Source organism: Lynx canadensis, chromosome E2 (genome assembly GCF_007474595.2).
Source record: "Lynx canadensis isolate LIC74 chromosome E2, mLynCan4.pri.v2, whole genome shotgun sequence".
Classification (NCBI taxonomy): Eukaryota; Metazoa; Chordata; class Mammalia; order Carnivora; family Felidae; genus Lynx; species Lynx canadensis.
Window position 1 is genome coordinate 49,141,224 of NC_044317.1, and position 23,536 is coordinate 49,164,759.

General features: G+C 55.1%; 4 protein-coding genes across 8 annotated transcripts; 2 read left to right on the forward strand and 2 right to left on the reverse strand.

The window, feature by feature from the left end:
- Nucleotides 1-15,404, reverse strand: IRGQ (immunity related GTPase Q). Of its 3 annotated transcripts, XM_030298192.1 has the most exons (4): nt 15,318-15,404; nt 13,231-13,359; nt 4,018-4,549; nt 1-2,793 (listed from the first exon to the last, which is right to left on the reverse strand). In XM_030298192.1, exons 3-4 carry the CDS (start codon nt 4,545-4,547, stop codon nt 1,434-1,436), a joined length of 1,890 nt encoding a protein of 629 aa, XP_030154052.1. In that variant the 5' UTR covers nt 4,548-4,549; nt 13,231-13,359; nt 15,318-15,404; the 3' UTR covers nt 1-1,433. The 3 variants fall into 3 exon arrangements, with proteins under 3 accessions (XP_030154052.1, XP_030154053.1, XP_030154051.1); XM_030298193.1 differs by lacking the exons at nt 13,231-13,359; nt 15,318-15,404 and adding an exon at nt 5,000-5,061; XM_030298191.1 differs by lacking the exons at nt 13,231-13,359; nt 15,318-15,404 and adding an exon at nt 4,851-4,985.
- On the forward strand, nt 5,107-8,240 carry ZNF576 (zinc finger protein 576). 2 transcript variants are annotated; one of them, XM_030298197.1, is made up of 3 exons: nt 5,107-5,194; nt 5,982-6,082; nt 7,513-8,240. In XM_030298197.1, the coding sequence occupies exons 2-3, from the start codon at nt 5,998-6,000 to the stop codon at nt 7,938-7,940; spliced, it is 513 nt and encodes a 170-aa protein (XP_030154057.1). In that variant the 5' UTR covers nt 5,107-5,194; nt 5,982-5,997; the 3' UTR covers nt 7,941-8,240. The 2 variants fall into 2 exon arrangements, with proteins under 2 accessions (XP_030154057.1, XP_030154056.1); XM_030298196.1 differs by lacking the exon at nt 5,107-5,194 and adding an exon at nt 5,201-5,757.
- On the reverse strand, nt 14,774-22,736 carry ZNF428 (zinc finger protein 428). 2 transcript variants are annotated; one of them, XM_030298194.1, is made up of 3 exons: nt 22,483-22,736; nt 19,744-19,948; nt 14,774-15,439 (listed from the first exon to the last, which is right to left on the reverse strand). In XM_030298194.1, the coding sequence occupies exons 2-3, from the start codon at nt 19,817-19,819 to the stop codon at nt 14,937-14,939; spliced, it is 579 nt and encodes a 192-aa protein (XP_030154054.1). In that variant the 5' UTR covers nt 19,820-19,948; nt 22,483-22,736; the 3' UTR covers nt 14,774-14,936. The 2 variants fall into 2 exon arrangements, with proteins under 2 accessions (XP_030154054.1, XP_030154055.1); XM_030298195.1 differs by lacking the exon at nt 22,483-22,736 and adding an exon at nt 22,032-22,333.
- SRRM5 (serine/arginine repetitive matrix 5) lies at nt 17,483-19,784 on the forward strand. Its single transcript, XM_030298190.1, has 2 exons — nt 17,483-18,281; nt 18,363-19,784. Exons 1-2 carry the CDS (start codon nt 17,694-17,696, stop codon nt 19,782-19,784), a joined length of 2,010 nt encoding a protein of 669 aa, XP_030154050.1. The 5' UTR covers nt 17,483-17,693.
- Nucleotides 22,737-23,536: the final 800 nt, after the last annotated feature.

Consider the following 23,536-nt stretch of genomic DNA (forward strand, 5'->3'; position numbering starts at 1 on the left):
TTTTTTGACACTGAAGAATTGTGACCTGTGGCATCTTTTCTACCCATGGTTGGCAGTCTAGAACATAGCCAGGCACTGTGGTTTCTGCCTTTGCTTCACTCACGGCGCACTCCCGCGGTCTGGAACACGACCTAGCTGTTCTGTGGGCCTCTTGCTCTCTGCGGCACTCTGTGTACTCCAGAAGGCAGAACCTCTTGGAGACACCTGAGGTAGCCAACACAGAAGTGTCTGGGTTAGTGCAGCACTATGGCTGCTTTAGCCCAAAAAGGCAGGAGTACAAAATACCAAGGCCAGAAAGAGTTAGGTTTAGTGACAGAAGAAATCAAGACCAAAAAGAGATAGAAACCGCTGGAGGAGGGAGGGACAAAGTTAGAGACTCCCCAAAGACCCCCTGAATCACTCCACACCTATAAAATGCGGGCAGTCATATCCCTTTCCCAGTCAAACTCACACAGAGAAAGGCAATTGCTGGGATCCAAATCCCTAAGGGATTTGTGGGAGAGACCTCTGAGGTCTCTGCCCTTCCACACCCAGAAGGCCTCATTCCCAGTCTCTGGCTACCCGCAGGCCCCACCATGCCCAGACCTCCTGCCTCCCCCTCTTCATTTTTGTGGGACCATCCTCCCCACAACAGCTGGGAAAGGAATCTGGGTCGCCAGGCCCCTAGAACAACAAATATTAGCTATCTATTCCCCAAGAGCTGTTCTCCAGCTCTTTCGCACAACCCTCCCCCCCTCCCCCGCCCCGGCCCTGTTCCCCTCTGTAGATGGAGACCTCCCACCACCAAGGAATTAGAAACCAAGGTCTACCGCCCTCTTGGGAGCCAGGAGTGTGAGACCCCCAATGAAGATTCCACACCACTGCCTCTTGAGGAGCTGGGAGGCTGGATGCAGACCCATTTCCTCCAGGAAGCCTAGAGGATCCAAAGATTCCAGCTCCCGGGGGTACCCGGACCCCATCCTCCATACTGGAATCTCTATTGGGGTAGAGACCAGGCTTTCACCTCTTCCCTCCCCAGGGGGCTAGATGACCAACAGACCCGGTTTCCTTTCCCTTGAAGACCACGATATAACCCCTTCTAGGAGGCCGACCCCTCAGTTTCCTTCAGGACAGTCTGGTGTCATGCCCTGTGGTCCCCAGGGAAACCAAGGGCTCTGTCCCCCAGACTCTATTCCCCTTCAGGACCCAGGAATTCGGGTGACTACAAGCCACACATCCCAATCAGTAGTCGGAGCCCCCATCCCCTTCAAGCATCCGGGACTCTGAGCGGTGGCCCCCCAGCTCCCTTACCCCAGTGGCCGAGACATCCCAGGCCAGAGCCTGTATCCCTAACCCCCCCTCCCTCTAACCGGAACTTGGGAGTCCTCAGCTCCTGGCGGGGCCAAGCAGCTGGGACGCTGGGAGCCCGGAAGCCCCGGCCCTCATCCCACCCATCACTGCGCGGGCACATGGGGTGCCAGCACCGCCTCGGCATCGGCCTGCATCTCGTTGAGGGCCTGCAGCAGGACGCCGTGCGCCGCGCGGTAACCCAGGCCGCCGGTGGCCGCCGCCCCGCCCGCGGGCCACAGGAAGGAGAGCGCGCCCAGCGCCGCGCCCCCGGCGGTGCCCTCGCCGGCCCACGCGCCCAGCCTCGCCTCCACTTCGGCGCGCGTCACCGGGCCCGGGAAGCGCGTCCGCTCCGCCAGCTCCCCAGGGGCCAGGCCTAGCGCGCGCTCGCGTCGAGCCAGCGCCGCGGGTTCGAGCCCCAGCGCCCGCCGCCACTCCGCCAGCTGACCCCGCAGAAGCGCCACGTCGCACGCCCAGCCTAGCCCTGGTATGGGCGCCGCCGCCGCCGCCAGGCTAGCCAGCAGGGCCGGACGCCACGCCCCGGCCCGCAGCGCCGCGGCCTTCATCCGGGCCCCGTGGGGAGACGCGGGCGGCAGCGCCAGCAGCAGCGCCCCCGCCTGGGCGGGCGGCAGCGCGCGCCGCAGCCACTCGCAGAGCCCCGGGAGTCCGCCGGGCCGCAGGGGGAACACAGGTGGCGGTGCCTCCTCCAGCACCTCCCACGTCTCATCCTCGGGACTCAGTGCGGCCGCACGCTCTGAGTCCCCACTGCCCGATTTCTTCGCGCCGCCGCCAACACGTGGCAAACTCTCGCTGCCTGCTTTCTCTGAACCTTCCCCGCTGCCTGCTTTCTCTGAACCTTCCCCGCTACCTTTCTGCAATCCAGCGCCACGTTTCTCCCTTCCCTCACCGCGTGCATTCTTCAACTCCCCTCCGCCAGCGTTCTCTAAGCTCTCGCTGCCGGGCTTCTCTGCCTTTCCCTCTTCCTCGGGATACTCTGGATCCTCGCCCTCGCCGTCTGTTCGCACGCAGACCAGCGGTGCATCTGGCAGCACCAAGGGCCGAACCTGAGCCCAGTCCTTCTCAGTGGGCGCTCCCGGGGTGACGAGGATGAGGGCGTCGTAGTGGGTGGGATGGGGGGCGGCAGCAATGCCCGCGGAGCCCAGAGGCACATTCCAGAGCACCACATTGGGACGCTCCGGGGCCGGGTAGGGTGTGGGCCCCGCGGGCATGAAAACAGGCTCCGCATCTGGATCGCCGGGATCCAACCCGAGGAGCGTGTTCAGCACAAGGCTCACATTAGCCGTGCCGGCCACGGCCAGGTCCAGCCGCGCGCTGCCCAGCCGCTCCAGGCCAGCGCGAACCCACGACAGTGCCGCCTCCAGGCCACCGGTCTCAAAGGCCTCCCGCACAGCCTCCAGCTCTGCTGCACCCAGGACCTCGAAGCCATCCTGAGCCGGTGGCAGGAGCCTGAGGGGACAGGAAGACAGAGGATAAAGGGCAGAAGAGGATCTAAACGCAAGAGAGCTGAGTTCTGGGGACAGGACTAGGCTACGATGACGAGGGGTGGAGTTTTCCCCGAATAATCTCTGAAAGAAGAGGGAGCAGGAAAGGGAGGGGCCAGACTGATGGTACAGCACAAAGAAACCAGGGCTTAAAGCAGGGATGGGGCGGGTTGGTTGAGATCAGGTTTCCAAAAGAGCCTAAAAAAGGGAACCTGCTAAATCATCCCCTGGATTCAGCCTTGAGGCTGGGGGCGGGGCAAGGGGGGCCTTTTCCAAGGGATCTGCAGGATTAAGAAAGGCCAAGCAAAACTCACAGAAGGTCGAGCTCGGGCCAAGACAGACCTGCAACTGTATTGTGGACTAAAGGAAAGCGGAGCACTTGTCGACAGGAGCAAGGTCACCAGGGCACTCTTTGCTGAGACTAGGTGTAAGGAGGGGAGTAACAGCCAATGACGGGGAAAGCCTCACCTACTAGTGCTCATCAAGGAGATGTGGCTAAGGTAAAAAAAAAAAAAAATGAGCACCGAGCCTCAGTTTGACTATGAAATAGGTGGTGGCCAGGGGTTGGGGGGAAAAAATCAGGAGGTAGGCAGCAAGTGGGCACAGAAACAAGATGGGGTTATTGAAAGGAAGTGGGAGAGCTAACCCAGAAATAACAAGGCTCACTGAAGGTGTGGACTGGTATAGCTTGACGACCAAGCTGATGGTGTGGAGGATGAGGAGTGCTGGAAAGAGTGAACCCTTGGGTAAAATTTTCGCGGCGATCGCAAGCTTGTGTGCTGAATGAGCCCTCCTTCAAACTTTTGCCCGGGGCGGGGGTGGGGGGGCGTTGCTATTTGGGTGTTAGTTCCTCTCCGAAAATTCTCACTGGGGCAGGGCTTGTGACCTCAGAACGCTCACAGGAGGCTGAACCTGGAGAACAGGTCTGAACCTCTAGCTGACCCTTGGATGGGGCGGGGCCTAGAAGACAGGAAAGGGTCCAGCACTCAGCACTGGCTTGGGGTAGAGCCTCGGTGACCGCAAAACCTGCAATGAGGGGCGGGACCTGGACGAGAGAACTGGCCCTCCCGCAGCTATCCGATCAAGGCCTGCCCCAAACTCGCTGGGGGTGGGATCTCGCGGATCTCAAAGAACGTCTTCTGGGTCTAAAGGACCCGGTCTCCAACCCACCGGGAAACTCCTCGCTTACCTCTGCAACACCTCCGCCTGGCTCTGCAGCGCCACCCGCAGGCGCTCCAATTCCTTACAGTCATCTCGGCTGCCGCAGTCCGCCGGCAGCACGAAGAGAGCCGCGGTCCCCAGCCCCGCGCTGTTCAGCAGGGCCGCTGTCTGATCCCGGGCCTGGTCTTCATTTTGTGAATCCCCAGGACGAAGGTTCCGCACAGCCAACAGCGGGGTCCCACGGGCCAGGGCGGCCCGCGCCGCCTCTCCCAGCGCTGGGGCCAAGGGCTCCCCATTCCCCTCGGGGTCGGGCAGGACCAGTACCAGCACATTGGCCTCCGCCGCCCAGGGCCCCGGCGCTGCGGGTGGGCAGCTCAGCTCGCCCAGGAAGAGGCCGGGGCCCGCCGCTCGCAGGCTGGGGATCCCTGAGTACGGCCGTCCCTCGGGGATCTCTATCGTCTCCACATTTCTGTCGCACAGCGCTGCAATCAGAGCGGACTTTCCAGAGCCCGGAGGCCCCAGGAACAAGGCGGTCACGTCGCCCCGCGGCGGTGGCATAACTGGAAAGCAAAAGGGTGGGGCGGACACAGGTCAGGGAGTACCCAGCTTTTTCCTTTCCCAGTCATCCCACTCTGGTGTCACACTTCAGTCCTTCACCCTGTCCCCTTCCATTCTTGGGTGTCACTCCCAGGCAGAAATCCGGCGCCCAGGCCCTATCTATTCCCCAGAGATCCGGGCGTCTTGTCCGCCCTTTTTCTGGATACATTTTATCTTTCTGTTTCAAAGATCCGGCCTCCAGCCCCTCCTCCCTCAGACACAAAGATGTTTTTATCCCCCGCTCCTCCCTTCCAAATCACTAACCGGGCAAAAAGCCGGCACACCCGAGAGCACAGCTGGCGGCGGCTGATCAGCCGCTGAGAAGCCCCGCCCCTAGGGTCCGGCGGACGGAGGCCGAAGAGGTGAGAGCGCCCGGATTTGGGAACGTCCAGACACGTTCCAGGGGCTCTTACCTGACGTCAGTCCTTTAAGGAGGGGGTGTGTCTTGGAAGCGCGACCTCGGGGATACGGCCCTTCGCGGCGCCTGCGCAAAGCAACAGACGTACGCCCGCTCCTCAGCTCCTGCAGCCCGCGGGGCTCGGAACAATGAGGGAACCAGAGCGCCTGCGCTCCATGAGCACCTAGCCACACGTGCGCCAGAAGCTGAGGTCTGTACGGCAAGGGTGTCATGGCACGTCATCATAACGCACTCCAGTGTAGAGAAGGACCCCTCCCGTTACTCTGAGGACCCGGCTGGCGCGACTGCATCACTGCCGGATGGCATCCGGCATCTCGGCTTGGAGAGGCTCCTCAGGCGAAAGGGCATGGAGGCCACTGGGACCTTGAGCCTCGGTGGGCCCTACCCCGCTTCCCTCCGGGTGGCGGCGCTGTGACGAGCGACGGACCGGCGCAACGAAAGGCAGCCCTCTGCTGCCTGGAGAAAAGCAGAGGCCTGGGCTACCCGCCTCGGGAGGAGGGACCCGAGGGCAGTGCTCGGGGGCAGCGGGACGCCGCGGTTGAAGGCGCGCGTGGGCGGCGGGGGCTCAGGGTGGAAGGAGAGTTACAGGATGTCAGAGAAAGATGCCTCCGGGGAAGAGGCGAGCTAAAGCCTGGATGCCACTACCTGCCTCAAGACACGTGGGAGACGGGGGCGAGGCTGGTGTCAAAGATCCAGGGTTCCGTGCCCTGAGTTCAGGGAATTAGTTTGATGTAGGTCATAGGTCGCACACAGGTGAGAAGGCTCTAAGGGGTGTCACAAACCTAGGGAGTCGAATCTCTTGGGAGGGTTGAGACTTCTCTAGGGCAGAGCTCCATTAGGTTACAGTTCAAGAAGATGGTGTCTTACGGGGGCAAGAGAGCCCGTCAAAGGTCATAGGATTAGCGGCCCTTTAACGCTGTAGACAGATGAGCGACTTCACTTGATTTACTGTTGTCATGCGTGCTACTCTTGACCAGAGGGATCCCAGCCACTATGGAGGACCCGCATCCTGAAGAGACCATGGAGCAGCAGGATTCGTCCAAGGAGAGGAGTCCCCGCAGTCCAGGAGGCGACGTGTGTGAGTGCTGCTGGCCAGAGGAGGGTGGGGTGCAGGGGCTGAGGCTCCTAAAAGGATTTGCGTAGCATCTCAATGTCCAAGGCGTTACAAGGACTTGCCTGCTGGGGAGGGGCTGTAACAAATGGTTTCTGAGCCGCCCTACCGGGAACCGCCACACTCCACCCTTACTCTTATTCTGCTCAGATGTACCCACTCTGATCTATCCATGTTAGCTTCAAGGGGCCACAGTTCAGAGGGACAGAGTAGCATCCAGAGGGGCTTGGGGTGGGAGATGTGACTGGGAAGGGGCAGAGACTGAGAGGAAGCCCAAGGTTCCAGTCCCAACTGGCCCCCAGACTTTCAGTGTGACTTGGGCCTGGGTTTCCCAGTCTGTCACAAGAGGCTGCGGCTACTCCGGTGACTCGGCTGTTGTTATGGGGATTAGCGGCAGAGAAAGGGAAGGTTTGATGCTAACCAAGGTAGCCAGTTCGACAGAATGGTGGCAACAGTTTCTGCTGAATGCTTATTACATGCCAGGCGTGTTCTATGAGTTAAACCGTCATTATCTCAGTCCTCCGGACAGACCCTTTGAACTTGGTTAAGTATTACTTTCGGGTGAGAGAATTGAGGCAAAGAGATTATCTGTAACAACGAGCCGCCACCCTGTCAAGGCCCTCCAGCCAAAGACCACCGGGAACACGCCTACAGTTGAACAAGTTGGTTTATTGCTAATAGCAGCTAAGGAAGCACAGGCACCCTGGGGCACTGTGAAGGCTTCTCGGTAAGAGTTAGGACTGATCCTAGGATTGGGGCTTTGTGGTAGGTGATTTGGGGAAGGCTTCAAGGAAGGGTTTTGCTGTGGGTTGGATGTTGCCAGTAAGCACAGGCAAAAGACAGGGTGTTAATCTTGAATCTTCTCTGGGAGGGAGGTACGAAGGCCCCGGCTGCTCTTCCCTTTCTCAGCACCCGTAACTGCAAACCACTGTGTAGCACTGTTCTAAGCACTTCATATAAAGTAATTCATTTACTCCTCCCGACCACCCAGTGAGGTAGATTCTGATAGGGTCATTACCCCATTTTCCAGATGAGGAAACTATTGTATTTGTCTAGGAAGAGGTAGATCCGGGATTCGATTCCAGGCAGTTTCGCTCCAGGGGCTGTGCTCACAGCTCTGTTGGAAGGGCAGACCCCCGGGGTTCCAGTTCTGACTCCATGGGTTCATTTCATACCTAGCCTCATGACTGCAGGCAGGTTGCCTCACCTTTTTGAGCCTCAGTCTGCTCATCCATAAAACAGGCCCAGTAATAGTTTGTCTGGACCACTGTCCAGCCCTGGCATAGAGCCTGGCACGTGGTAAGCACTGAATGTGAATTGTTGGCATGACTCTGGGGCTCGGGAGAGGTCCTGGTGACTCTTGCTGGCTTCCCCCGACCTCTCCCCACGTCCCTCAGGCCACCTGGGGGCCCCGCAGTGCACCCGCTGCCTCATCACCTTCGCCGATTCCAAGTTCCAGGAGCGTCACATGAAGCGGGAGCACCCAGCGGACTTCGTGGCCCAGAAGCTGCAGGGGGCTCTCTTCATCTGCTTCACCTGTGCCCGCTCCTTCCCCTCCTCCAAGGCCCTGATCGCCCATCAGCGTGGCCACGGTCCAGCCACCAGGCCCTCCGTGCCAGTTGCACCCGCCGCTGCCCCGCCTACCTTCCCCTGTCCTGACTGTGGCAAGACCTTTGGGCAGGCTGCTTCTCTGAGGCGGCACCGCCAGGCGCATGAGACCCGCACCCCTCCTGGCCCCTTCGCCTGCACTGAGTGTGGTCAGGACTTTGCCCAGGAGGCTGGGCTGCATCAACACTACATCCGGCATGCCCGGGGGGAGCTCTGAGTGAAGGTTAAGCCCTCCCTAGGGCAGCGGGGGTTCTGTGGCTGCTGGAACCCACCTCTGGTATAGGATGGGGGCCTTGGAAGGATTTGCTTCCCTCCCGGGACAGGCAAAGCACTTCTGATAAATAGGACCCAGAAGATTCTCATCTAGAGCTTCAGTCTTTGGAGGACACAAAGGCCTTCAGGGATACAGTGAAATTAGACAACAGTGAAATCTTTTGTTTAAAAAAAAAAAAGCAAGCAAAAGGGAAAATTGTTGTATCGCCCTCATTCCCAATTAAATAGTTTGAAATCACAACTAGCTACAGATTGTGTAATCACCTTTAATTCTTCCCAGATGGATGCCATGGGCCGTAGGAACAAGTTCCCCCAGATTTGTGCCTGAATGGGGGAGGGGAAGGCGAGGTATTGTGGGACTGTAATGTCACTGGAAGGATCCCAGATGTGCAGCAACGTGGGCCTTTGGGGATGGGGCAGCCAAGTTGGGAGCTGTATTCTGAGTCATGTAGGGGATGCAATCAAGTTCTTATCTCCTCCCACTCCACCCCCCATCAGTCTTTCCCACTCACAGAGGGGCCATGGTATTGGGTGGATTCGGGTGCACACACACACACACCCCGATAATTAATTGCCCACTTAAGTAATTTTATGTACCATTCTGGTCTTAGAGTATTTTTTTCTGGGTGTAGGTGAGATGACATGAATAAAATAACAAATAGTATCTAAGAACAGAAAAGGTCTGTATTGAAATATCTAAACAAGGAACTCTGGCCTTTGAGCAGATATTCCCAGGAAATATAAGGGCACAGAGAGGGGGGAGCTCAGGTCAGAGCTGGCCTGGCCCTGCAGGGAATCTGGTTTGGAATCAAACAGAGATACCTTCTGTTTCCTGTTGTATTTGGCCAACATTGGGAGAGTTCCCATTAAGATCCTATTTTCAGCTCTTGAAAGGCCTAACCCCCGTGGAGTGTCCCTCCAGGGCACTGCTGAATGTGGTCAGGACTTTGGGTGACCTGCCCTGCCCTTAGAGTCAATGGCCGGTGTCCTGCATGCAATAATTATAGATCCTATTCGAACTGATGGATGTTTTTAAAACCCACAGCGGGGACACGGTAGAGACTGATAGCTGTCCCCCAATTTTTAGCTACGTACGTGGTAGCTACAAACACAATTTCCCAAAGTCCCTTGCAGCTGGGTGTGGCCCTGTGACCCAGGTTCTTTCCTGGGTAGAGTGCTCAAGCTTCAGAGAGGGACACGCCTTTCCTGTACCTTTCCGCCCGGAGTGTGGACATGGCACCCAACCACCTAGGACCACGGTAGAGGAACAAGACAGCAGAAGCCTGCGTCGCTTGTTGACTCCACAGAACGGAGTCCTCATCCTAGCGCTAGAAGATCCACTTCCATACTACCATGGAAGAGAGAAATAAACCTCTATCTTGTTTAAGTCACCATTATTTTTGGTCTCCGTCACAGGCAGCGTAACTTACAGGCTGTTTGCAGCATAGAACAGCAGATCTGAGTCGTTGCAACAGAGGCCGTATGGCCCACAAAGCCTAAAATAGTAAAGGGCCATCTGGCCCTTTATAATAGAAGCTTGCTGACCTCTTGTCTAAGTGATAAGACATACAATCTACTCTGAGCCTGGAAACCGGGATTCCCACCCTGGGAAATACTACCTCTAGTAGGGGGCTGTGTGTGTGTGTGTGTGTGTGTGTGTGTGTGTGTGTGTGTATTTGTTTGTACAAGATTCGTGCAGGGCTAGCTAGCCTGGATCTCTTTGCTGGGGTGACTTGTGGGGAAACTGGGTTGGAGTCAGTTGGCCATCACTTTTCCCAAAAATGTCGGCTTCACCAAAGCCAAATATTTCCTCTGCACCTGGTGACAGCCCAGAAGTTTCCAAACCAGATGTCCAAACCTAAGGCTCTAATCACACATGCTCCCCTGAGACAGACAGCCACCCTGCCTGTGTTCTTCCTGTTCTCTCCACTCTCCAGATGTCATAGATTCCCAGGACTTTAAATAGCATCACTGGTGACTTCCAAATCTTTATCTTCAGCTCAAACCCCAGACACCCCCCCAACCATGAGACAATCACTTGGATGGTGACAAATAGGAGTCTCAAAACCTTAAAACAGGCCAGTGTGACTCCTACGGCCCCCACCTACACCACTACCGTCAGATTGGTCAACTGTATACTACTAGATTCCCGAGTCTCACCGGCCCTTCCCGTAGCCGCTCTCCTAACTGCTCCCCCTGCACCTGCCACCACTGCTGCCCCCTCCAGTGGACTACAGACCACCCCCTGTGTAAGTCAATTCATATCGCTCCTCATTTAAAATCCTCCAAAGAGATTCCATAAATAACATCCAGAGACACCTTACCCAGGCCCAGAAAAATCCAACAATGATGGGGCCCCCACCCGCTAAGCAGTCTCAACTCCCTCTCTGCTCTACCTTTACTACACTCCAGCCACACATGCCAGGCTGGCTTCTGCCTCAGGGCCTTTGCACTTGCTGTTCCCTCTGCCTGGAGTGCTCTAACCCAGAACTTTACAAGGCTGTCTCTACATCATTCAGGACTCTACACATGCCACCTCCTCAGACAGGTCCTCCTTGACCTGCCTGGCCAAAGTAGCACCATTGAACCTCACCCTGGCTTTATTTCTTCCTAGCACCCTTCAACACCTGGGACTATCCCACTTGTGCGTGTCATTATCTGTGTCCATACTCTGGAATCCAAACTCCTGAGGGCAGGCGGTGTGTCTTCCTCACTTCCCCAGTACCTAGGACAATGTTCACTGCAGAGGCTCAAAAAAAATGCTCGACTGTGCCCACTAGAGTCTCTCGGCCTGCAGCCCTCCCGATGATGCTCTGTAATGCTGGGCTTTCTGCAACTGTATTTCCCAGATTCCCTCCAGAGCTGGCTTCCTCAAGTTCTGCCCAAGAGAGGTCTGGGCAGAAGGTAGACAGAAAGAGGGGGAAGGGACTCCCCTCACTTTGGGCTGCTGGAATCCCTCTAACAGCAGCAGCTCAGGCTCCAGTGCATTTCTACACCCCCAGCACAAGGTACTGTGCCTCTCTTGTGGTGTAGGTACAGCCGCACATGGCCTGTCCCTCCAAACTCCTGTTGGGTTCTGGTAATGTCCCTTCTCTTTCTGTGCCCGGTCCTAGAGGTGGGAGCTTTGTGCAGACACGAATATCTTGGGGGCCTCAACTGTCCACATTCGTGCTTTCAGCCTTCAACCAGCTGCACACCCAATCCCCTGTGTTCAATTCTCTCTTTGGAATTCCTAGCTTGGTTTCCATAGCTCAACCAGGCCCTGGGGAACTGAATGACCCCCCCCCCCCCACCCCGCCGCCGACCCTGGCAGCAGACTAGGTCTCTTGATTCCTAGTCCTCTCATATCCTTAGGAATTTTTCCTGATGAACAGATAATTCTCTACATCTATGCTTAGAAAGCCCTGTCTTATGATTCCAACTATATGACAATCTGGAAAAGGCAATACTATGGAGAAAGTAAAAAAAAAAAAAAAAAAAAAAAAAAAAAATCATTGGTTTCCAAGGATTGTGTCGGGGGATGAACACAAGAGGAATTTTAGGATAGTGAAAACAGTCTATGATATTATAATGATGAACTCAGGTCATTACGCTTTGTCCAAACCCACAGAAGGTGCAACAAACACCAAGAGTGACTCCCAGTGTAAGCTATGCACATTGAGTGCTTATGCTGTGTCAATATAGGCTCATCAGTTGTAACAAACGGACCGCTGTGGTGGGGGATGTGGATGCCAGGGGAAGGTATGCGTGTGTGGGGGCGAGGAAGTACACAGGAAATGTCTCTTTCCCTCAATTCTGCTATGAACCTAAAACTGCATGAAAAAAATAAAGTCTGGTTTAAAAAACAAACAAACAAACAAACAAACAAACAAACAAACAAAGCCCTGTCTCAGGGCAGAAGAGGGCGTAAGCATGCTGCTCCAGGAACTAAAACCCATCCGTGGTGTTTTAACGAGCTGTGGATTTCTGCCTTGACGATTCTGAGATTCATTGATGTTAAGCTGTGATGGTTATGAAAGTCTCAATTCAAAGAGTGGATAAATGTCAGGTTCCCAGATTCTGAGCTTCTAGGATGAAAAGTGTGGGCTTTGACAGATGCTTTGGTATGAGACCCTGTAACAGGCATCAGGATGCAAACGCTCTTTGTGGCCAAGCAGGGTACCATAAGCAGTGAAGCAGGCAAGGTGTGAGGGGTCCAGATGCCACATGCTGAGGAATGGGCACGTGGGAGGGAGCGCCCATTAGCAGGAGGTAAGCCTTCCTCAGCTCCAGAAAGCTACTGCTCCTTGCGATTGTGGGCTCAGCGATCGAGACCTCACGATTTTCGAGGGAAGCCAAAAAACCTCCCTTTTGAGGGGAAATCTGCCCAGTTTTAAATGTTGGTAACCCACATGATTAGAAGACCCCAGTAACTCTATGGAGACCAAACACGCTCCCGGCCAGTCAGACGGTGGCTGTGGAGAGCCAGGCTGCCATTTCTGGTATGTGGCTTCATGGTTAAGAAGGTACGCACCGCATGCAGTCGTCTGGAATCACAGCTGCGTTCTGCTTATTAGCCGTGCGACCGACCTGTAGCAGCTAAGTCAAGTTCCCTGTGCCCTAGCTGGAGCAGCTGTGAAATGGTCACGATAATAGCCCCTGTGCCTCTAAGGGCTACGACGAGGACTCAGACATGGGACGCAGAGCCCAAACTGGTAGAACAGCCGACAGGGCCCGGCCCTCTGCCTCTCCCTGACCTTGCCCTTCCCCTAGTCTTCCCCTGCCTTCCTCAGCAACGGGTCTCATGCCCTAAGTGTTCTTCCGCCAACATCCCAAGTAGGGCCCCACTTCAGAGCCTTTGCACTCACTGCTCCTGTAGACAGTGCAGGGGCCCCACTCTTCCCTACTCCCCATCTCTGCCTGAAGTCCCCCTTTCCCTGAAGCCTCCACAACCACCCTCTTTGGAACTGCCGCACACACACACACACACACACACACACACACACACACAAAGCCTCCCCACCCACTCTGTTTCTCTCCACAGCACTTACTACCTTCTAACGTTCTATACTTTTTATATATTTTACTTAAATATCTAAGTCTCTGTCTTCTCTATAATAGAACCTCCACAAAGGCAGGGATTCTTGTTCATCATGTTTACTGCTCTACTCTCGGCTCCCAGAATAGTGCCTGCGTCTGGAAGGTATTCAATACGTCATTGTTGAATGAATGAATAAATAAATAACAGCCCCTACCTCATAAGGATCCGATGCGATTGTCCATACAAAGCGCTTACAGGGCCTGGTCCACCGTGAGTGCTGATTTAATGATGGCCATTATGGTCATTCAGGTTCTATTCTTGAAGGTTCTTAGTTGCCAAGCTTCTATGAGTTAACACACGTAAAGCGCCTTAGAACGGGGCTTGGCACACAGTAAATGCTCAATAAATGGCAGCTATCATTATAATTAGGCTTCTATTTTCAAAGGAGCTTTGGTGCCAAACTTCTATGAATTAGCACGTCCCTTCTCAGAGCGAGAGCCAAGGTTTCAACAGAGCTGTAAGGAGCTGGCCCTCTGCTCCCCTCTGCCCTCATCCTTCCAGCTCTGCCCTGACAGGTGGCAGGCTCCTGCCTCCTCCCACCCAAGTGCACAGCCCCCTCGCTCTCTCTGGTCTCTGTCACCTCCTCAGGGAGGGCTATACTATTTAAAATGGCAACCGCCTTCCAGAAGTGTTCTCCCTTCTCTGCTTTATTCTTCTCCACGGCATCTACCACCACCCAGCATTCCCTCCAGCTTGATTACTATCTGTCTCTACCAGTGGCCCTGCCCACTGCACCCCCCCACCCCCCACCTCAGCCCCATGTAAGCTCCAGGAGAACAAGGATTTTATGTTACTCACTGCTAAATTCCCAATGCTCGGCATACAGCAGGGACCCAGAAGATACTGCTTAAATGAATTAATGGATCACAATCCCTTCCTCACAGAGTTATTCTAAGGACCTGATGATCTCATGCAAATAAAATGCAGCACTCTGGAAGTGCTGGGGAAATGGCAGCTGTAATTATAATTAAGGTTCTATTTTTGTAAGTTCCTAGATACACAACTTCTATGAGTCAATATATATAAAGCTCTTGGACTGGCACTTGGCACCCGGGAAGCACAGCTCTGATTATAATTAAAGTCCTCTTTGTAAAGGTTCTCAGGCAGTGGCAGAGAACATCGACTGTCCTCCACAAACCGTTTTCTGCTTTCTGGGCACTGGCTAGACCTGCCTTTCCCAGACTCCCTTGCAGGGAGCTGTGGTCATGTGACGAATTTCTCAGCAAAGGAACGTAACTAGGAGCAGGCTGTGCTACTTGCAGGCAGGGGGCCTGTCCGAGATCACGTGTACCTCTCCAGGCTCACCGTCCTCTTCCACCGGCAGGACCCAGGCCACGGCCACTCAGCCATGACCATGTGGACGACAGCAGGCTTAAGGGATGGCCTGGGTCCCCAAATCACTATACGGAGAAGGGTTGCCCACCTACTGGAAACACCCACCCTGGACTCTATTACATGAGTGCAAAACCGTTGTGTTGTACGTCATCGGGTCTATGAGTTAAATATACGGAAGCCACCTGAACATAAGCCCTTAGTAAATGTTAGTAGTCTTGGCAACAGTGATCTTAAGCTTCCCCCAGGGAGGAGCCAGGGGAGGGGGGAGGGGGAGGGATAAATGCCCCAGGCCCCGTGCCTCGCACACTCAAGCGTTTACACACATGCATGCACGCACACACACCAAACACGCTGGACCGACACACACAGAATTTGGCTTTTATTCTGGCCTTCACACATCTACTGCTAAGACGACACAGATCGGCGGTACCCCGTCCCACATGACCATTGCGACCACCCCAATTTCCTCAGCCCCCTCCTCCCACCCCACCCCTTTAGCCAAGCTCCCTGGGTGGGGGGCTCTGCCTACACCTCGCCCCGGGCATGCAGCATGAAGTGCCCGTGCAGCTCCCCGAGGTTGTCGAAGGAATCCTCACACTCCGTACAGTGATAGGTGCCCTCCTCCTCCTCATCTTCCTCCTCCTCCTCCCTCCCAGCTGGTCGACCCTCCCCAGCCCGAGGCGGCTCCTCCTCTTCCTCCCCGAGGGCCCTGCCTTCAGGGGCTGGAGCTTCCTGGGGGGCTGTAGCAGGGCAGCAGAGCCGGCAAGGTGGGGTGCCTGGTGGGGCCTCCCCAAGGGGTGAGCGGCCACAGAGCTGGCAGGGCTGGGCTGGGGGGCCCGGGGGCTGGGCTGCACGGGGGGCCCGGCGGGACGGGCCCCCCCGGCCCCCCCCCAGGCGTTGCTTCACCTTGTAGCCAGGGTCATATTCAGGATCGTCAGTGGCCTCCTCCTCCTCCTCCTCCTCATCTTCTTCCTCTTCGGAGTCTGGCTCTGAGAGAGTGTATTCAGAGTCAGAGGAATGCTCAGGGCCTGTAGGGGGATGGACAGGGAGAGTCAGAGGCATCTGAGGACAGGGCTGTGCCCCTCCCGGGGCCCCATTCAGACTCACCACAGTAGGGAGGGGACAGCCAGGACACAACCCTGCCCTTCCCCATGGAAGAATCCCTGTCACATGGGACACGGCCTGGCACACAGCAGACACTCAGTGTCTGTGTATTAAGCAGATGAATGTCTTGCAAGAACTGCATCTCCAGGGTTTAAGAAGGACAAAGTAACAGTAATAAAAACAGTACCAGTAACAGCATCCACTGCTACTTTAAGAGCCCTGTTCTTCTATATTAACCTACCGAATCCTTACAACAGCCCTTTGAGGGACGCACTGTTGTCATCCCTAAGTGATAAATGGGAAACTGAGCTACAGGGCGGTTAGGCGACTCACTCGCCTCCAATCACACAGCTCTAACAGGGAAAGCTAAATACGGGCGGTGGCCTACGTCAGATCATTTTAGGAAGACAAACACCTGAACAGGATTCAAGCAAATTAAAACACATACATACATGACGTGTGTGATAAATGTGTGTGTGTGTGTATGTGTGTGTGCAGTTGAGTGAATGAACATATCGATTTGCAAGTACAGATCTATTGCTGTGATTTCATGAGCATGCAGAACACGTCTAGGACAAGTTTAGGTTAAAAAAGGAAAAAGATATGAAGCCTCCATACAGGAAAGGGTGACACCAGTGCATGCAGAGCCTGGGTCTGGGAGGAGGGAGTCCCCACCACAGCGGCACCAGTCTGCCAAAAGCATCCCCTAGGACTGCAACAGCCTTGCCCTGTGTCCATCCTGGCCCCTCTTCCTCACTTTCCTCCAGCAGCCCAGAAGGGTCCTGTGAGAACTGAGTCAGCCACACTGGGCTCTTCGGGGCTCCTCAACCCTGCAGGCACACACCTGCCTCAGGGCCTTTGCTACCTTTTTTACAGATAGACAAGGCTTGCTCCCTCCCCTCGCCGGGTCTGCTCAAGTGTCACCTTCTCAGTTTCACCCTGGTCACACTGTCTAAACAGCAATCCTTCCCCCTACGCTCTTAACCGCTTTGTTCTTCTCCTCCACTTACTGTAGGTGACATCTACTCATGTGTTTACTGCCTGTCCCCCAAAACAGGGACTTTGGTTCATTGCTGCATCCTGAGCATCCAGGACACCTTCTCTGTGCCTGGCGTTCATTCAATTTGTCAAACCTTTTCTGAGGCTTTTCACATGCGCTGTTCCCTCTGCTGGGAGTGGCCCAGCCAGGTTTTCCACATCATTCTTTAGGACCCCGTGGGAAGCCTCCCTCCTCAGTGAGACTGTCCCAGGTCTCCTAGGCAGCCAGTCACTTTCTTTTGCCCTCTGGCTGTCCTCACCCAGCCCTGAGGGCTGTGCCGGTACACAGTCCTTTCCCACCAGACCAGAGGGAGGGCAGGCCGGGTCTGACTCACTGCTGGGTCCCCGGCATCACCCAGCTTAGAAGAATGGGTTATAAATGTTGGCCTAATGTCCCTCCCTACAGCTCTCTCTCTTGTTTCTGCCTCTGTCCTGCTGTCCCTCTGCCTGGAAGGCTGTTCCCCACTCTGGCCACCTGGCGACCTCCTACTCATCCTTCAGGACCCTGAACAGGTTCTGTCGTCTATGGCGGTGGCTCCCTCCACCCTGGCTCCTGCTGGCCCAGCGTCTCCCCTTGTGACTGTCCTAGAGGCTGTAGCCATCTGGGCCCCAACAGGTCTCCCCCATCAGACTGGGAACCCCTTGAGGGCAGGTCTGACTCATCTTGGGGTCCCCAACACTGCCCAGCCCAGGACGTGCGGGTCGAGTGAACAAGGGGGGCCCGAGGCCCTGATCTCCCCCATCGCTCCAGGCCTTTGGCTCTGCTCTTCCCCCACCTGGTGACCTTTTCTTCTCTAAGAGCAAACCCCTGCTCCTCTTTAAGGTCCCAGCTCACACGTCACCTCCTCTGTGAGGTCCTCCATGCCTCAGGTGGTTAGTGTCTCTTGTCTGGGAACTTCTGCCCCTGCCCCCCCCTCCAAACCCCAACATATCCTGACCACCTGGATAGTGACCTGGAGACTCCGGGAAGGCAGGACCTGGGTCTGACCCATCTCCATGTCCCCAGCAACGCTGCATCCCCAGTCAGCCTCAGAAGATACTCGCTGAATGGCGGCCAAACATGGAGGCAACCCCTCTGGCCTTCACCCCTCTTTCTCCTCCTACCACTGACTTCACACCACCCACCCTCCAGGGGCTTCAATGCCCACTATGACTTCATGCAGCTGGCCTGTGAGAGGCAGTCAGGTGGTTGTCCACGGCTACCGGTCTTTGATGTCCACTGTGACTTTCAGGATCACAAGCCCTTTTGTACCTACCATGCCTTCTCCACCCATGAGACCCTCAAAGCCCAGCACGTCTCCAGCATCCACTGGACCCTCGATGTGCCCCGTGCCTCCCAAGCCTCCGGCCTCCTTGAAGACCACCAAATCGGCAAAGCCCAACAGTGCTTCAGTGCCCACCAAGCCATCAACAGCCCCTAACTCGGTCACAAGCCCAAGCAGTTCTAGGTCTCCCAAGTGGGCAAGTACGAAGACAGCTGCTTCTAAACAGTCCAGCAGCAAGTCCCGAGCCCGCAATGGGACAAGAACACCCAGCAAAGCCAGCACCGACACCAGGGTGAGGAAGGCCAGCACCGACACCAGGGCGAGGAAGGCCAGCACCGACACCAGGGCGAGGAAGGCCAGCACCGACACCAGGGCGAGGAAGGCCAGCACCGACACCAGGGCGAGGAAGGCCAGCACCGACACCAGGGCGAGGGAGGCCAGCACCGACACCAGGGCGAGCGAGGCCAGCACCGACACCAGGACCAGCAAGGCCAGCACCGACACCAGGGCCAGCCAGGCCAGCACCGACACCAGGGCGAGGAAGGCCAGCACCGACACCAAGGCCAGCAAGGTCAGTGGGGTAAGACTCCACCAGCGGAGGGGCACACACAGCCGGGGCAGAACTCCCAGAAGAAGGGGAAGCCGCAGCTCCAAGAGGTCACCCAGCAGAGCCAGCACTACCAGCAGGATGAGAACTCATGGTGCCACCCCAAGTGTGCCCAACAGGATGAGAACTCCTACTTCCCAGAAAAAACAGAGTGGGAGCAAGAGTTGCAGCCGGCCTAGAAACAACAACCGAGAAAGAAATAAGAGCCAGCTTAGAAGTGTGAGCAGAGAGAAGAGTTACAGCCCACCAGGAGCCTCAGGCATGGGGAAGAGTTCTGGGCTGGCTATAACCCCAAGTAGGGCAAAGAGTTATAGCCCCGCTGGAACTCCCTTCAAGGAGAGAGGTTCCAGCCAGTCTCCATCAACATCAAGGAGGGTAAAGAGTTATAGTCAGACGGTCACCCCTGGCAGGGAATGGAGTTACAGCCCAAGTGAAGTATCTAGCAGGCTCAAGAGTTACAACCAGGATACTGCACCCAGCAGGACCCAGGGTCACAGCCGGTCTAGCACCCCCGGCAGGAACCAGAGTCAGAGCCAGTCTAGCACCCCCAGCAGGACCCGAAGTGAGAGCCCGTCTAGCACCCCCAGCAGGACCCGAAGTGAGAGCTGGTCTAGAATGCCCAGAAGGGCAAGAAGTCATAGTATGGTGAGAAGTCACAGTTGGAAGAGAAGTCACAGTAGAGCACGAAGTCGCACCCGGAAAGGAACTCCCAGTCAGATGAGAAGACACAGCCAATCTAGAATCCACAGCAAGGGGGGAAACTATAACCAATATAGAATGCCCAGAAGGGAAAGAAGCCCCAGCCAGGAGAGAGATCACAGACGATCGAGAACAGTCAGCCAGGAGAGAAGTCATAGCCCATCTGGAACCTCCCACAAAGAAAGAGATCACAGCCGATCTAGAACTTCCAGCAGTGAAAGAGAGCACAGCCAAACCAGAACCCCCAGAAAAGAGAGAAACCACAGCCAACTCAGAACCCCTAGAAATGAGAGAGATCACAGCCAATTCAGAACCTTCAGAAAAGAAAGAGATTGCAGCCAATCCAGAGAGGAGAGAGGTCACAGCCAATCTAGAACCCCCAGCAACGAAAGAGACCACAGCCGATCTAGAACCCCTAATAAGAAGAGCAATCCTGGCCAATCTACAACCCCCAAAAGTCTCAGCCAGAAGGATTCCACTAGCAGGGCACATAGTCCCAGTCAGAACAGAACACCTAGCAAGACAAGGTGCCCTTCCCCCTCCAGATTTCTCAGTGGAGCCCCAATTCCAAACCAGGATGATATTCAAGGTAACGCCGCCATCTCTAAGGCTGCCTCACCTGGAGAGAGGTCCTCATCGTCTTCTTCCAAGCTGGCATAGCCCCCAGTCTCAGCTGGCTCACGGGTCTCTGTCATGGCCAGGGGAGGAGACAGGAGACAGGAGCAGAGGAGCAGCTAGGCAGTGTCCCTCCCCGGCCAGCTCTCCACAGCCACACCTCAGCCACAAGTTCTCCAATGCAGGATGTCAGCAAAGAGAGCGGGATGCTGGACAGGGGAAGGAAAGGCTTGTGGTGACTCAATAAATTTTTACATAGCACCTGCCTCTCAGGGCCCAACTGTGTGCTCAGCGCTGGGGGAAAGGAAAAGATAGCCCCAGCTCCTCTGTAGATCTTAATTTCCCCATCTGGGCAACAAAGCCGTCTGTGGTTCTTGTTCAGCGGAATGGGGAAAGGTAACATTCCAAATATTTAGCAGCGGGTAGTAGCAGGGGCACCAATCAGAACTGAGAGTGGAACAGGGGCCTATCCAGGAATTCACGCTTTGGTTGCTGGACTGTGGGAAAGTCTGGGGGCTGGGAGAGGGTCCAAAGTGGCAGTTGGGGGTAGGGATTATTTGACGTAGTGGTGATATACTAATCAGGCTAGAGGTGTTTCAGTATTTAAACAAGCAGTATGGCCGCCCCAGTTCGTGTCATCCCTAGTTCTATCCCTTGGCAAGATGGTGTCCAGGTCTGAACCCCAAGTCTGCCACATTCTAGCTGTGTAGTTTCAAGCAAAGGACCTAATCTCTCTAGCCTGTTTCCTTCTCAGTACAAAAGGAGCTTCCAGGGCTTAACTCATGCAGTCCTTATACCTATGTTGAGACAGACTGTCTCCTTTGTACAGATGAGGAAACTGAGGCACAGAGAGGGTTAACAAGTAGCTTAAGGTCACACCAACTGGTTGATGGGTGGACTAGGATTTGAAGCCATGTGATTCTACCTCTCATAAATGGCCCCTCAGCTGGAATTTTTTTTTTGAAGATTCAGTAGGGCTCATTCGATATAAACCACTGGTATGTGGCAGTTACTGCAGTAACAGTGGCTGTTAATACTCCCACTCATAACCCTTTCTATACACCCCAGCCATTCCAGACTTAACCATCTCTCCCTGTGCACACCAGGACTTTTCACATCTGTGGGTCTCAGCAAATCCTGCTACTGCTGCCTAGAATGTCCTCCTTCCCCACCGTCTACCTAGAGAACTCCTACTCGTTCTCCAAAGCCCACCTCAAACACAAGAACCTCTGTACCTCCTCCCAGCCCAAACACCACCTCCACCTCTTCCAAGCCTTCTCTGAGTCCTTTCCTTCCTATCCCTCTTCACCAGTACCTCGCCACACACACACACACACACACACACACACACACACACACACACAGCAGTTCTTTTGTCTTCCACTGTAATCTTTGGCAGTAAAGAGCTAGGAAGAGCAAGTCAGTGAAAGGACTGGCAACCTCAGCTACGCCTCTTTATGCCAAGGCCCGTGCTGGGTACTGGGTATACAGTGATGGGAAATACACAATCCCTTCAAAGTCTGGAAGTCAAGTTTAATGCTGGGGACCGGAAAAAAAAAAAAAAAAAAAAAGATTAAAAGTGAAGCCTGGAGGAGGCTGAGGCATGGGAGGGCTCGTATCAGTGGTAAAGGAGCTTTCTAAAGACACCCCTGAATCTGGGCTTTAAGGACAGAAGATTCATAACTGGCAGAGGAGAGTTCTTATAATACCCTATTGCCTGTAGGGTCCCATTTAACTGAGGAGTTCTACTTTAAGCCAGGATAATTTGCCAAATCAAGTAAATAAAAGCAGACAATGCTAGGTTAAATGTGAATTTCAGATAAACAACAGAAAATTATTTAATATACATAGGTTCCAAGCAGTATTTGGGATAAACATTTCTAAAAGATTATTTATCTGAAATTCAAATTTTAAGTGGATGTTCTATGTTACCTGGCAACCACACACTACAATCAGGACTACCCAGGAGATTACCTGGAGACATTGCTCACCAGTCCAGCCTACCCTCCCCCAAGCCCACATCACACAAGGACCCTTCCAGCGTACTCCAGATGTTAGGTGGAAGCATTCTTTGGTGCAGTCCCATTCCTATAAGGACTATGGTGGCCATACTGGTTTCCACAATTTTAAAGGGTTATAAATGACACTCCCTCGCTACCACAGGGAAAACACAGTGCCAAGACCCCACTACAGTCTGAACCTACAGCAACCAACTCCCAAGATGCCCTGTGAGAACATAAAAGGCACCCGTTCCCACAACGGAAGGGCAAGGAAGCCAGAGCAAAACCTTACAACAGACAATAAGGACCAGTTCCCACAATGCCCTGCGGCAATTCTTCCCAGGATGCCTTGGGCCTATAATGACCGCCTTTCAAGGTGCTCTGCGTCGAAGCACTCCAAGCGTCCAAGATGCTGAGCGGAAGGTGTGTGACAAAAGGGGCCGGTTTCCCAAAAGGAGCTACAATAATCCTTCCCAGAATGCACCAGGCCCATAACGACTAGCAGACCGACTCCCACAATGCCTTAGGGCGGGGCGTCCCGTTTCCCCAGGATGCCCCAGGGCTGCACGGAGCCGTGTTGGGGGAGAAAAGGGAGCCTGGGTCTCGCCCTCCGGCCATGATGGGCCAAGACCGCTGCCAGCTCGCCCCGGTGATGGGAGCCGTAACTCCCATCATGCAGCGGTGCCGTAGCGCCCGCTTCCCAGCATGCCCCGCGCACCCCTATCCCTATCCCGGACACTCACCGGCACTAGCTGCCCCCGCTCTGGCTCGGCGGCGGCGGCTGCACGCCCGAGCTCTGCGCGTGCGCTGCAAGTCGGGTAGGAGGGTGTACAAGCGGCGTGAAGCGCCTAGGGCGCTTGCGCGGCGAGGTGGACCATTCCCATTGCACAGTGGGGAGAGGGGCTCTCCGAGTCGGGCCATCGACTAGGCCCGCGCAGGGGCTTCCGGACTTTGCCCCTTGCTGTCCAGGTTTACTTGGTACAGTCCGCAGCTAGACGGAACTAGAAACTGCGAGGCTTGCGCGTGCGTGAGCAAGCAGGAACGCGCCTTACAGAAAATGAGATGAGCTAGGGGTTGGGGGCGCCAGCTAGGCTTGGATCTTGGATTTGAGGCTTATTTGCATAACCTTAGCGCGGGACAATGGGAGCCCTACGGCGCTGAAGGGGTGATTTGCATATTCCCCGGAGAGGCTGTACTCCCGAACGTCGTGATTAGCATATAGGGGGAGAGGGGTGGCGGGGGGCGCGCCTGAGCAAAGCGCATGCGCTTACGGATTGCGGACTAGCGAGTGGCCTTGTTTTAGTTGGCGTCAGTTTGCATCCGGAGAGGGGGCGCAATGGCCAAGACACTTACTAAGTCTCACAAACCCCTTCCCCCACCACCATCAGAAATATTTATTGTCGTCGTCTGTGTCAAGCCCTGTGTTGGTGGGCACCGTGGTTTCCGCAGGGAACGAGACATACCTGGCCCCTATCCTGGCACCCCAATCAAAGGAAGAAGATCCACACAAAATCAGAACCACAACCCAGAGTGGTCAGATTTGGGATGAGTGAAGCATAGGAAGCTGTGGGAGCCAGAGGGAAGTGCCTGCCCCAGCCTGGAAAGGCTTCCAAGAGGTGGTGATCTTTAAGCCAAGGATGAATAGAAGCCAACTATAGAATAGGAGTCCTGGCGCAGGGAACAGCAAGGGCAGAAGCCTACAGGCAAAAAGTAGTGCATGGTTTGATTGAGAAAGTGATAGCTGCTACGTATGCCTGAAACAGAATTAAGAGAGGGGAAAGGCTCCTAAAGGTAGAG

Coding starts and splice junctions, on each gene's coding strand:
- IRGQ (XM_030298192.1), bottom strand. CDS start 4,547: ATGCCACCGCCGCGGGGCGACGTGACCGCCTTGTTCCTGGGGCCTCCG. Junction 2,794..4,017: donor CAGGCGGAGGTGTTGCAGAG/GTAAGCGAGGAG, acceptor CTGTCCCCTCAG/GCTCCTGCCACCGGCTCAGG.
- ZNF576 (XM_030298197.1), top strand. CDS start 5,998: ATGGAGGACCCGCATCCTGAAGAGACCATGGAGCAGCAGGATTCGTCC. Junction 6,083..7,512: donor CAGTCCAGGAGGCGACGTGT/GTGAGTGCTGCT, acceptor CACGTCCCTCAG/GCCACCTGGGGGCCCCGCAG.
- SRRM5 (XM_030298190.1), top strand. CDS start 17,694: ATGCCCACTATGACTTCATGCAGCTGGCCTGTGAGAGGCAGTCAGGTG. Junction 18,282..18,362: donor CCGACACCAGGGCGAGCGAG/GCCAGCACCGAC, acceptor AGGGCGAGGAAG/GCCAGCACCGACACCAAGGC.
- ZNF428 (XM_030298194.1), bottom strand. CDS start 19,819: ATGACAGAGACCCGTGAGCCAGCTGAGACTGGGGGCTATGCCAGCTTG. Junction 15,440..19,743: donor CGATGAGGACCTCTCTCCAG/GTGAGGCAGCCT, acceptor ATCCCCCTACAG/GCCCTGAGCATTCCTCTGAC.